This window comes from Myxine glutinosa, chromosome 5 (genome assembly GCF_964187855.1).
Source record: "Myxine glutinosa chromosome 5, kmMyxGlut1.1, whole genome shotgun sequence".
Classification (NCBI taxonomy): domain Eukaryota; kingdom Metazoa; phylum Chordata; class Myxini; order Myxiniformes; family Myxinidae; genus Myxine; species Myxine glutinosa.
The window spans coordinates 151,450,347-151,464,694 of NC_136265.1; the positions used below are offsets into that span (position 1 = coordinate 151,450,347).

The 14,348-nt window shown below is 43.1% G+C and overlaps 1 protein-coding gene across 3 annotated transcripts in view; it reads right to left on the minus strand.

The window, feature by feature from the left end:
* The window catches only part of KIF26B (kinesin family member 26B), a 227,281-nt gene that overhangs the window by 72,194 nt on the left and 140,739 nt on the right, over window positions 1-14,348 (minus strand). For all 3 annotated transcript variants that reach the window (XM_068115929.2, XM_078778866.1, XM_078778867.1), the window contains 2 exons: window positions 10,061-10,214; window positions 5,647-5,809 (listed from right to left, as the gene is read on the minus strand). In XM_068115929.2, the coding sequence (XP_067972030.2) occupies window positions 5,647-5,809; window positions 10,061-10,214 (317 nt within the window). The remainder of the gene's footprint in view (window positions 1-5,646; window positions 5,810-10,060; window positions 10,215-14,348) is intronic.

Here is a 14,348-nt window from a genome sequence, read left to right on the forward strand (position 1 = left end):
AAAGATAATCTGTTGGGAGCCATTTGTGAGGTATGTGGATGGACAAAAGGACCACCGAGGCACTCGGAAACATGGTGGTGGGATGATGAAGTTGGAAAGAGGATTGATGAGAAGAGGAATAAGTTCAAGGGGTGGCAGAAGGCGAAGGGTACGGGGGCGGAAAAGGCAGAGCATGAAAGTTATAAGGCAGCCAAGAAGGCTGCAAAGAAAGACGTAGCAAAGGTGCAGGAGGCATGTAGGAAAATGTTCGGAGAACGCTTGGATTTGGAAGAGGGTCAGAGAGCGGTATTCAGGATTGCAAAGCAGATAGCGAAAGACAGGTGTGATGTGATGGGGGTGAGTTGCTTGAAGGATGAAGTGGGACAAATCGTTGTGGACCCAGATGGAATTAAAGGAAGATGGAAGAGATATATGGAAATGCTGTTGAATGCAGAGAATGAATGGGATGGCAACATAGAGAGTAACCCAGTTTTAGGACTGGCAGAGAAGATAACTGGGAAGGAAGTTGAGGAAGCGATAAAAGCAATGAAGAGTAGAAAAGCGGGAGGGCCGACGGGAGTTGTGGGGGATATGTTGAAGGCAGCAGGAAGTTGGGGTGTGAAGAGAATGACAGAGATCTGTAATCTGGTGGTGAAAGAAGGCCGCATTCCAGTGGATTGGGAACTGAGTACCCTCGTCCCTCTATACAAGGGGAAAGGTGACCTTCTGGACTGTGGCTGATATCAAGCGATAAAGTTATTGGAGCATGGAATGAAGCTATTGGAAAGGGCGTTGGAGAGGAGGATAAGGAAGAAAGTGAAGATCGACGAAATGCAGTTTGGATTTATGCCAGGAAGAGGAACGACAGACGTGCTCTTTATTGTGAGGCAGTTGCAGGAGAAGTACATGGAGAAGAGGAAGAAGTTGTTTCTTGGGTTTGCTGATCTGGAGAAAGCATTCGATAGGGTTCCACGCCAAGTAGTGACATGGGCATTGAGGAAGTTAGGAGTGGAGGAATGGTTGATCAGAGTAGTGATGGCAATGTACGAGAGAGCGCGCACAGCTGTAAGGATGAAGGACGGGAACAGTGGTGAGTTTGAGGTGAAGGTGGGAGTGCATCAGGAGTCAGTACGAAGTCCACTACTATTTGTAGCTGTGATGGAGGTGCTGGCTCGGAACGTAAAGGAGGGTTTGCCGTGGGAGTTGTTGTATGCAGATGATCTGGTGTTGATTGCAGAAAGACGAAGGTGATGGCAAGTGGTAAAGCATGTGGTGAGGTGGAAAGAACTGGGAGTTGGCCATGTGCTGTGTGCAGGAAGGGTGTCAGAGTGAACTCCATTAAATTTACATTGTGCGCTGAGTGGGTTCATCAAAAATGTAGTGGTTTGAAAGGGTCATTAACCAGTGTGGCAGCTACATTCAAATGTAAGGTGTGCACAGAGGGAGCTGCAGATGGAGGAAATGCTGAGTTGGATCTTGGAGACGGCGTAAATCTGGAAGGTGTGAAAACATTTTGCTACCTAGGAGACATGCTGAATGGAGAAGGTAGATCAGACTCAGCAACGGTTGCTTGAGGGAGATGTGCGTGGAGGAAGTTTCTGGAGCTGGGTGGCGTGCTGGCGGGGAGGGGGATGTCGTTGAGGCTGAAGGGAGGGGTGTTGTGGTTTGTGGGAGCGAGACATGGGTGGTGAACGTGGAGTGGCGGCGAAGGCTGGAAAGGGTGGAGGTGCGAGTGGTTCGGTGGATGTGTGGAGTGTCGTTGGGAGAGGGGGGGGGGTGGGTGATGGGTTGCGAGGGATGGTGGGAGTGGAGCCTGTGGTGGATGCTGTGAAGAGGGGTGGGTTGAAATGGTTTGGTCATGTGTTGGGGGTGGGGGTGGGGGGGGGGGGTGAGAGTGACTGGTTGAGAGGAGTGATGGAAGTGAATGTGGAGGGGGGTGGAGGGTGGGGGGGGACCGAAAAAGACTTGGCTGGGGGTGGTAGGGGAGAAGGTGTGGGCGGGGACAGGAGAGGGGGGTGTGGGGGGGGGGGTTGGTGGGGAGAGGTGCAGGGGGTGGGGCAGGATGGAGAGGATTGTTACGGGGACCGCAAGGCAAACTCCCACTCTAGCATGGAAAATGGCCTTAAAATGCCTGTTGTTGTTGTTGTTGTCACATTTGATTTGAAACTCATTAAATGAAGGCTGTCGTCAAGTTTGAGTATGAAAAAAAAATAAACTCCGACAGGTTACGAGAATCAAGAAACAAATTTTGAAATTATTGCTGTATAAGATTGTTTCACTGTGATTTTACAATTTTCTTGATATCTCAATTCCAGCCTGGTGTTAGCTGTGGTTCGGGTGCTGGCTTGGGATCCTAGGATCCTGGGTTTGAATCCTGGTTGATCGCTGAATTAACGCCAGGGGGGTTGACTCAGCCTGTCATCCTTCCGAGGTCGGCAAATTGAGTACCAGCTTGCTGGGATGAATGATCACGGTGTGTACCCCGGTTTAGAATAGGTACACCATATCCCTGCACATCGTAAGAGGTGACCAAGGGTTGGCGTCAGGAAGGGCATCCACCCATAAAAACATTGCCTCAAACAGGGAACCATGATTGTCATGGGGCCCGCAAGGCTAACCCCCGCCCCAGCGGGGAAAATGGCCTTAAAACGATCATTCATTCATTCATATTCAATTACAAGAATATTCCTTGTTGGAATGACCCTGTGAGCAGGAGCTTTATCATGCATAAAGATGATTCCTGCACCATGTTGTTGAAGGGAAGGCAACACATGTTCCTGTAACATCTCATGAAAGTATCGATCTGCCATCAGATTGCCATCGATATGGATCAAGTTGGTGCGGAAAGTTTTGGCAATACCAACTCACATCATGAAATCCAAAAAACTGGCTTCCTGGACACAGATTGGGGCATATCGCTCATTACATCTTCTGTAGACTGTGCATCGCCATCATGCTTTTCAAGGATAAAACTGATAAAATTTAGATTCATCACTGAGCTGAGCATAACACTGGCCCATTGCTTCCATGTCCATAAGACATGCTGATTTGACAATGGCGTGCTGGGATGTACCATGGTGAAAGTGTTGGCCATTGAACAGGATGATGAGCACAGATCCCTGCATCATGGAATCACCTGAAGATTGTGTTGACACTTATCCTGTGATGTCCAGGGTGTGTTTGCAGTACTCCGGGCAGTTTGAAACAGATTGCATAGACGGGTTGCATGAATGTTTTGGTCCTGAGCAGGAGTCATTATCCTGGTATGTCCAATTCTTGGAAAATCTCTTTTTATTCTCGTGGCTTGATAAACTTTCTGGGGTCAAACAATTCCTCTTGTCACGTTAAAGAGCCTTGCAACATGGCTAATGGAAGACCCTGCTCGAAGGTGTCCAATGATTTGGCTCCTCTCATTTTCTGACAGACGTGGCATTGTGATGGATTGCTAAAGAATATAATTAGTGTGTTTTTTGGATGAACCACACACTGGTCTCTCAGAAAGAATGCTTATAATTTGCTCAGAATGTCTCCTGTCACCTCTAAAATAACTAACGCTGCATGAGTTGCCAGTGCTAAACTATTATTGCATGAGGCAATGACATTTGGTGAAAACTTGTAACCAGATGTTCTGCACAGTGCACATCCCTCGTACCAAAAAGGCTCTGGTGGAATGAATGCTGGAACAGTCCAAAAAATACATTATCAATTGTACATGTTTGTTTTTTTAATGGTGGAGAGTGTGTATATGTGTATATTGCAAAATGGAAGACACATGATGAATTGCAAAAGATGATGGGAATAGAGCCTGTGATGGATGCTGTGAAGAGAAACAGGTTGAGATGGTTTGGTCATGTGTTGAGGAAGGATGAAAGTGACTGGTAGAGAAGAGTGATGGAAATGAATGTAGAAGGAAGTAGAGGACGGGGAAGACCGAGAAAGACTTGGCTAAAGATGGTGGAAGAAGAAATGCGGGCAAGGGGGTTAACAAGGAGAGATGCAGAAAATAGGGCAAAATGGAGAAGATTGTCATGGGGACCGCAAGGCTAACCCCCGCTCTCGCAGGGAAAATGGCCTTAAAATGCATGTTGTTGTTGTTGTTGTTGTAGTGTGTATCTATATAATAATAGCGTAAGGACTCGACCTTGTTATCCCTTTTACGCCGCACCCAGTGACCCGATGCCCACGGCACTAATGGATTTACGATCTACGAACCGCGCTCTTTGTTTATCACGTACAGCCATACTCGAAAAATCTGAATTGGCCGACGTTGGGGCCCAAAAGCATCCGATTAACTGCCGATACGACGCCATCTTATGACGCCATCGTATTGGCGTCTGCTGGGCGAAGGCGAAGCAAGCCGTCCGCTGATTGGACAGGCGAAGGCGAAAGCAAGCCGTCCACTGAGTGGACAATCCAGAGCATGCATTTGTGCCGGTGTCGGCGATCGTTGTTCATATACGCACTCTTCATTCTCATCTTTCTTCCTAACTCTTACTCGGACAAGCAAATCCCCTATGCCACCCATAATGGTACACTCTATCCATACACCACATCCTCCCTTCCATGGATGTTCCACGGGTTTCGGCTAGTCTATATAATAATAGCGTAAGGACTCGACTTTGTTATCCCTTTTACGCCGCACCCAGTGACCCGATGCCCACGGCACTAATGGATTTACGATCTACGAACCGCACTCTTTGTTTATCACGTACAGCCATACTCGAAAAATCTGAATTAGCCGACGTTGGGGACCAAAAGCATCCGATTAACTGCCGATACGACGCCATCGTATTGGCGTCTGCTGGGCGAAGGCGAAGCAAGCTGTCCGCTGATTGGACAGGCGAAGGCGAAAGCAAGCCATCCACAAAGTGGACAATCCAGAGCATGCATTTGTGCCGGTGTCGGCGATCGTTGTTCATATACGCACTCTTCATTCCCATCTTTCTTCCTAACTCTTACTCAGACAGGCAAATCCCCTATGCCATCCATAATGGTACACTCTATCCATACACCACATCCTCCCTTCCGTGGATGTTCCACGGGTTTTGGCTAGTATGTACAATAATCTGCTTGAGATCAATATAGCTGTAAAAAACTAGAACGAAGTCAATGGGCACAATCGTAAATCCCCTCGCTTCCTATCAAATGCAAAGTAGAAAGACGGCAGGCAAAAAGGGCCACCATGAATGACCCACATTGCACATACAAAGATTCATTAAAAAAAAAAGGTTTAAAATATGCACATAATTGCATTTTTTGGTATTTGACCTTTGGACCCCGCCCAAGGGGTGGGGCCAAAAATGACGCTTCTCTCACATCTTCTTGCCATGTGCTCATCATAAATTTTTTTATGCACAACCGTTTTGGAAGATATAGCATAACAGACGGACAGACAGACAGACATACAGGCAGAGCCGATTACAATATCTGGAAGGGTAGTCGGTAGCTGGGAGGAGAACGATAGCAGGTGCCTACATCCCTTACTGGAGCTACGCAATAAACAATTAGTCATGCAATGGAAGAGGTAAAAAAAAAAATGGTGTGAAGGTACATTAAGTGAATGTTTAATTAGACAGGAGATGTCGCATTAACCTTAACCTTGATGGTTTAATGTAACAGATGCAAAATACAGAGCTCCGAATGAAGGTCGAGCTTTATTGAGTCCACCTTTGGTTTCTTCTTGCGCATTCGGTGGATGCGGGCAGCAAGTTGTATGGTGCCGAGTGTTTCGGCATAGTGGCTTGCTGACGGTGACACATGGATGATCATGGTGGTCCTGCAGTTGATATTCCCAAGGGACTCGCGTAGCAGCATCGTGAGCTTGCTCTCCCTAGGACCACAGGTGGTGCATTAGCCCAGAGACACAAATAATTCATAAGCCAGTGTGAGACTACCCCTTGTCTGACCTCCGTTACCCCCATCCCCCCTGCACCTGCCTTTGCGAGTTTTTACACTGCATGTGGCCTGAGCTGCAGGATACTCTGCAGTTGAGATTAGAAGTGAAACTGAGGAACCCTCTGTGTGGTTGCAGAAAGGCTAATGTGGATAACAGTTAAATAGTGCCGGTTCAAAGCAAATCCTGCAAACCCACTGATGTCCCACCGAGTATAGCCATGTTAGAATTTATTAAAAAGCTGTCGACTTGGGGCTTGTCAGCGAATAACTTCGATGCAGCATTGCTGGAAATACCATTCCTGTCTACATATCAAAACGCAGCCCCTTCAGCAAAATTATAGACTTCCATGAATGTTCAATAATATTCGATTGAAGAGTTAATTCACGATTCCAACTAGATGAATTAACATCATAATTATGCTTATCACTTGTATTGTACGTTGTTAAATACTATCATTATCATTATTGTTAAAGAGATATATATATATATATATATATATATATATATATATATATATATATATATATATATATATATATATATATCGTGATAGTATCAGTAAATTGGTCTATTGTATAAAAGAGAAAGGGTTTTGGGTTGCCTGAATGGGCTGAACTGAATCATAATCTGGTGAGTTTGGGTTCAATTACTGACCGTTCTGGGATGGCAAAGGCTAAAGCAAAGCATTGAGTGGATGTCATGACAAACACTGCTTTGACAGCAGCATCCACTCCACTGGCAAGGGGGATTGTGCATTGAATTGGAATGGCATTTAAAGAACAGCAAAACACTGATGGGATATGGAAAGAAGAAATACACAAAAGAAAGAAAGACAAAAGTAGTGCAATGCAAAGTTTAATGATAAACCCATGTTTCGGTGTGACTGTTGCACATCCTCTTTGTGGGATCTGGCCTATTCTTAAAGATGCTAAACAATCCCTGCAAAAAATATTCTACAGAACCCCATTTGGAAAATTTCTATAGACATTCTGTAGAACCTGTCTATTGATATTTCATATAAGTTTAGGAGCAAGGTCAATGGAACTGTTCCATAGAATTTTCTATAGAAATATAATTGAAGGTAAAAGTCAATAGTTTCTACAGAGTTTATAGAATTTGTAGAATTTATAGAAAAGTGCTATATAATTTCAATAGACAGGTTCGATAGAACATCCAGAGCAATTTTATATAGAACTTCTATGGAACACTTCTATAGACCTTGGTCCTGAAGTACTGTAGAATTTCAATAGACAGGTTCTATAGAACATATACTACATGGCCAAAAGTATGCGGACACCCCTTCTAAGTAGTGTATTCAGCTGTTTCAGCCACACCTATTGCTGACAGGTATATATAATCAAGCAGACGGCCATGCAATCTCCATAGACAAATATTGGCAGTATAATGGGCCGCACTGAAGAGCTCAGTGACTTTCAATGTGGCACCGTCATAGGATGCCACCTTTCCAACAAGTCAGTTTGTCAAATTTCTGCCCTGCTAGAGCTGCCACGGTCAACTGTAAGTGCTGTTATTGTGAAGGGGAAACGTGGAGAAGCAATAACAGCTCAGACGCGAAGTGGTAGGCCACACAAGCTCACAGAATGGGACCGCCGAGTGCTGAAGTGCGTAACACTCACTACCGAGTTCCCAACTGCCTCTGGAAGCAACGTCAGCACAACAGCTGTTCGTCTGGAGTTTCATGAAGTGGGTTTCCATGGCCGAGCAGCCGCACGCAAGCCTAAGATCACCATGTGCAATACCAAGCATCAGCTGGAGTGGTGTAAAGCTCACCGCCACTGGACTCTGGAGCAGTGGAAATGCGTTCTCTAGGGCGATGAAGATGATGAATCTGGGTTTGGCGGATGCCAGGAGAATGCTATCAGACCGAATGCATAGTGCCAACTGTAAAGTTTGGTGGAGGAGGAATAATGGTCTGGGGCTCTTTTTCATGGTTCGGGTTCGGCCCCTTAGTTCCAGTGAAAGAAATTCTGAACACTGCAGCATACAATGACATTCTAGATGATTGTGTGCTTCCGACTTTGTGGCAACAGTTTGGGGGAAGGCACTTTCCTGTTTCAGCATGAAAATGCCCAAGTGCACAAAGCGAGGTCCATACAGAAATGGTTTGTCGAGATCAGTGTGGAAGAACTTGACTGGCCTGCACAGAGCCCTGACCTCAACCCCATTGAACACCTTTGGGATGAATTGGAACGCCGACAGTGAGCTAGGCCTAACCGCCCAACATCAGTGCCTGACCTCACTAATGCTCTTGTGGTTGAATGGAAGCAAATCGCCGCAGCAATGTTCCAACATCTAGTGGAAAGCCTTGCCAGAAGAGTGGAGGCTGTTATAGCAGCAAAGGGGGGAATGACTCCATATTAATGCCCATGATTTTGGAATGAGATGTTCGAGGAAGGTTTTGCGATACAAGCGGAAAGGTGACCCTCTGGTGTGTGGCTCGTACCGAGCGATAAAGTTATTGGAGCATGGAATGAAGGTTTTGGAAAGGGTGTTGGAGAGGAGGGTAAGGAAGAAGGTGAAGATCGACGAAATGCAGTTTGGATTTATGCCAGGAAGAGGAACGACAGATGCGCTCTTTATTGTGAGGCAGCTGCAGGAGAAGTACATGGAGAAGAGGAAGAAGTTGTTTCTTGGATTTGTTGATCTGGAGAAAGCATTCGATCGGGTTCCACGTGAAGTATTGACATGGGCATTGAGGAAGTTAGGAGTGGAGGAATGGTTGATCACAGTAGTGATGGCAATGTACAAAAGAGCGCGCACAGCTGTAAGGACGAAGGACGGGAACAGTGGTGAGTTTGAGGTGAAGGTGGGAGTGCATCAGGGGTCGGTACTAAGTCCACTACTATTTGTAGCTGTGATGGAGGTGCTGGCTCAGAACGTAAAGGAGGGTTTACCGTGGGAGTTGTTGTATGCAGATGATCTGGTGTTGATTGCGGAAATTATGGATGGACTGAAGGAAAAGATGAACAAGTGGAAGGAATGTATGGAGACAAAATGTCTGAAGGTGAATATCGGAAATACGAAGGTGATGGCAAGTGGTAAAGCATGTGGTGAGGTGGGAAGAACTGGGAAGTGGCCATGTGCTGTGTGCAGGAAGGGTGTCGGAGTGAACTCCATTCAATGTACAATGTGCGCTGAGAGGGTTCATCAAAAATGCAGTGGTCTGAGAGGGTCATTAACCAGTGTGGCAGCTACATTCAAATGTAAGGTGTCCACAGAAGGAGCTGCAGATGGAGGAAATGTTGAGTTGGATCTTGGAGATGGCGTGAAGCTGGAAGGTGTGAAAACATTTTGCTACCTCGGAGACATGCTGAATGGAGAAGGTGGATCAGACTCGGCAACGGTTGCTAGAGTGAGATGTGCATGGAAGAAGCTTCGGGAACTGAGTGGCGTGCTGATGAGGAGGGGAGTGTCGTTGAAGCTGAAGGGAAAGGTGTATGCTGCATGTGTGAGAAGTGTTATGATTTATGGGAGCGAGACATGGGTAATGAACGTAGAGCAGCAGCAGGTTCGGTGGATGTGCGGAGTATTGTTGAGAGAGAGGAAGACAAATGATGATTTGCGAAAGATGATGGGAATAGAGCCTGTGATTGATGCTGTGAAGAGGAACAGGTTGAGATGGTTTGGTCATGTGTTGAGGAAGGATGAAAGTGACTGGTTGAGAAGAGTGATGGAAATGAATGTAGAAGGAAGTAGAGGACGGGGAAGACTGAGAAAGACTTGGCGAAAGATGCTGGAAGAGGAAATGCGGGCAAGGGGGTTAACAAGGAGAGATGCAGAAAATAGGGCAAAATGGAGAAGATTGTCCTGGCTAACCCCGGCTCTAGCAGGGAAAATGGCCTTAAAATGCATGTTGTTGTTGTTGTTGTAATATGTTCGAGGAGCACATACGTGTGTGATGTTTGAGTGTCCACATACTTTTGGCTATGTAGTGTATATAGAAAATTTCTAAAGGATTTCTATGGAACAGTTCTATATAATTTCGTCCGAAAGTACTCTAGAATTTCAACAGACCGGTTATATAGAGAGTGTATAGAAATTTTATATGGATAGGTTCTTCAGAATGTCTATAGAAAATTTATATCGAATTTCTCTGAAACAATTCTATAGAAATTGTTCCTAAAGTACTAGAGAAATTTTACATAGATATCTAGTAAGGGATACCTGTAAGGGATGTGCTTGGCACCATTGACAAGTGCGAGGATGACGTTCCCCAAAGAGGCGAGAGAAAGAGCAGATCCCGCTGGTGCCTTGCCAGGTGGCGCACGCTCACAGCTCCCGAGGTCGATAAGGTGCAATCGGCTGCGACCACCAGACACTGCGCAAGGCCAGGATTATGGAAATGGGGGAAGCGGAGGAGATTCCATGAGGCTCTTCAAGAAAACCACCGATAAAGGAGGCACCATCAATATTTCTGTGACATGGAGGCAAATGTGTTTGGGTGTACTTCGCCTGGTGTTTGGAGTTTATTAAATATTCCTCCTCGTATCATTAGCTCCCTGCTACCATTTGAAACCTGGATGACATGCTGGGAACAATGAAGGGTTCCCCATTTTAAAGTTCCCAATATGTGGTGCATTCATTATGTGTGGCACCACTTCATTAAACCAAAAACGCACTCATGAATCATCGAGTGCACATGAATGGCACAGTGACACGCTGAAACCATTGACCGCAATGTCATAATATTTTAGCTCTCTTGGGGTCTGGTTTTGCTCCCCAGGAGCTGCTAAAGTGGTTACTCAGCTTCCATAATTGCAGAATGGTTGGCCAACTTGATCCTCCGTAGGTAATAAGAGGTGAAATTTAAACTATTGCCTTTCAGTTCAAGTGACGTTATATTTTTGCATCGCAGAGAAATTTGGTTTCAATTATTTACTTGCACCTCTTTGGTATTTCCCAACTAACTTGATCTGCTGTGTGGATCTTAACCCTGACTTGCTAATCTATACATGCCATTAGTCAAACACCACAGCAGTAATCTTCATCTCCACTGTCTTTGTAAGCCATTTGGAGATTGTCTATAATTTTCCTCGAAAAGGTAAAATTGCAGGTGTTGATTGCTAACATTTACTTTGATGGCGTTTCTTGTCTATATGCTGAAAACCCTGTCTGATCTATATGCTGAAAACCCTGTCTTGTCTATATGCTGAAAACCCTGTCTTATCTGTATGCTGAAAACCCTGTCTTATCGACATGCTGAAAACACTCTCTCATCTATATGCTGAAAACACTGTCTTATCTATATGCTGAAAACACTGTCTTATCTATATGCTGAAAACACTGTCTTATCTATATGCTGAAAACACTGTCTTATCTATATGCTGAAAACACTGTCTTATCTATATGCTGAAAACCCTGTCTTATCTATATGCTGAAAACACTGTCTTATCTATATGCTGAAAACACTGTCTTATCTATATGCTGAAAACACTGTCTTATCTATATGCTGAAAACCCTGTCTTATCTATATGCTGAAAACACTGTCTTATCTATGTGCTGAAAACACTATTATCTATATGCTGAAAACCCTGTCTTATCTATATGCTGAAAACACTATTATCTATATGCTGATAACACTGTCTTATCTATATGCTGAAAACACTGTCTTATCTATATGCTGAAAACACTGTCTTATCTATATGCTGAAAACACTGTCTTATCTGTATGCTGAAAACCCTGTCTTATCGACATGCTGAAAACACTCTCTCATCTATATGCTGAAAACACTGTCTTATCTATATGCTGAAAACACTGTCTTATCTATATGCTGAAAACACTGTCTTATCTATATGCTGAAAACACTGTCTTATCTATATGCTGAAAACACTGTCTTATCTATATGCTGAAAACCCTGTCTTATCTATATGCTGAAAACACTGTCTTATCTATATGCTGAAAACACTGTCTTATCTATGTGCTGAAAACACTATTATCTATATGCTGAAAACCCTGTCTTATCTATATGCTGAAAACACTATTATCTATATGCTGAAAACACTGTCTTATCTATATGCTGAAAACACTGTCTTATCTATATGCTGAAAACACTGTCTTATCTATATGCTGAAAACACTGTCTTATCTATATGCTGAAAACACTGTCTTATCTATATGCTGAAAACCTTGTCTTATCTATATGTTGAAAACACTGTCTTGTCTATATGCTGAAAACACTGTCTTATCTATATGCTGAAAACACTGTCTTATCTATATGCTGAAAACACTGTCTTATCTAAATGCTGAAAACACTGTCTTATCTATATGCTGAAAACACTGTCTTATCTATATGCTGAAAACACTGTCTTATCTATATGCTGAAATCACTGTCTTATCTATATGCTGAAAACACTGTCTTATCTATATGCTGAAAACACTGCCTTATCTATATGCTGAAAACACTGTCTTATCTATATGCTGAAAACACTGTCTTATCTATATGCTGAAAACCCTGTCTTATCTATATGCTGAAAACACTGTCTTGTCTATATGCTGAAAACACTGTCTTATCTATATGCTGAAAACACTGTCTTATCTATATGCTGAAAACACTGTCTTATCTATATGCTGAAAACACTGTCTTATCTATATGCTGAAAACACTGTATTATCTATATGCTGAAATCACTGTCTTATCTATATGCTGAAAACACTATCTTATCTATATGCTGAAAACACTGTCTTATCTATATGCTGAAAACACTGTCTTATCTATATGCTGAAAACACTGTCTTATCTATATGCTGAAAACACTATTATCTATATGCTGAAAACACTGTCTTATCTATATGCTGAAAACACTGTCTTATCTATATGCTAAAAACACTGTCTTATCTATATGCTGAAAACACTGTCTTATCTATATGCTGAAAACACTGTCTTATCTATATGCTGAAAACACTGTCTTATCTATATGCTGAAAACACTGTCTTATCTATATGCTGAAAACCCTGTCTTATCTATATGCTGAAAACACTGTCTTGTCTATATGCTGAAAACACTGTCTTATCTATATGCTGAAAACACTGTCTTATCTATATGCAAAAAACACTGTCTTATCTATATGCTGAAAACACTGTCTTATCTATATGCTGAAAACACTGTCTTATCTATATGCTGAAAACACTGTCTTATCTATATGCTGAAAACACTGTCTTATCTATATGCTGAAAACACTGTCTTATCTATATGCTGAAAACACTCTTATCTATATGCTGAAAACAGTCTTATCTATATGCTGAAAACACTGTCTTATCTATATGCTGAAAACACTGTCTTATCTATATGCTGAAAACACTGTCTTATCTATATGCTGAAAACACTGTCTTATCTATATGCTGAAAACACTGTCTTATCTATATGCTGAAAACACTGTCTTATCTATATGCTGAAAACACTGTCTTATCTATATGCTGAAAACACTGTCTTATCTATATGCTGAAAACACTGTCTTATTTATATGCTGAACAGTCCAGGACGTTCAATAACACAACTGAATCTGTTCTCTCTACAATGTGCAGTGACTCCCACATCCCACCTTGTGCTCTTGCGCACAGTGAATTATAAAGCTCTTCAATCATTAACATAGAAGTGCAGGGGCTTGAGGTGCAGTGTCATCAGTCAGCCAAGGTTGGATTCGGTCTACCATCCTCTCTCATCTAATCATATCTAGTCTCAAGCCGTCACTGCCATGCACTGCACCACAGTTCTACAAAATTTAATGATTTCTTTGATTAATCTATTCATTGTCCACATTCTGAGGTCAAACTTTTCTGCTTAAGTCTGCACCGTTGTTCTCTTTTTCTCCGATTTGTAGCACATGCCTCGTGTCTCTTAAATGCTGCCCTTCCTTGTAATAACATGAGTCCCCATTACAAGGAGCTTGTAATAGGACTCGTACTAATAATGCAGGAGGAGGGCATTAGGCTCATATAGCCTGAAAAATACTTGCCAATCTATGGATGTTTGTCCGTGCCTAATCTACACTATAAGAAGAGATGTTTGGCTCTCTGTCTGTCTGTGTTGCCATTTTCTCAGAGATAACTGAACGGATCTTCGTCAAACTTTCAGAGGTTCATCAATGGGTGGTGGTGAGTGTTTTATTGGGAGATAGGGTCAAAAACGATATATAGCATGATAATTCAAAAAATTGTGGACGAGTTATGACAAAACGAGGTGGGTGAGTTAGGTGAGAAGAACAAGCCAATTCGATTTTGGTTCAGGTCCGGAACTAGATCCGGTCTATCAGTGGGATACAAAATGTAAAATGTTCAGCCTGGCCTATGTATGTGCTGTAGCGGTGCCGTTCTAGTTGCGCATGCTTTTACTTTTCTGCGCATTCTTTTGCCCAAAATTCACTGTGCACATTTGTTTTCACATGACGAAGATCAATGTCACAATATAAACTTTCAAGTCTTAATATAATTGTGTAAAAATGTGAAATACAGACACTTT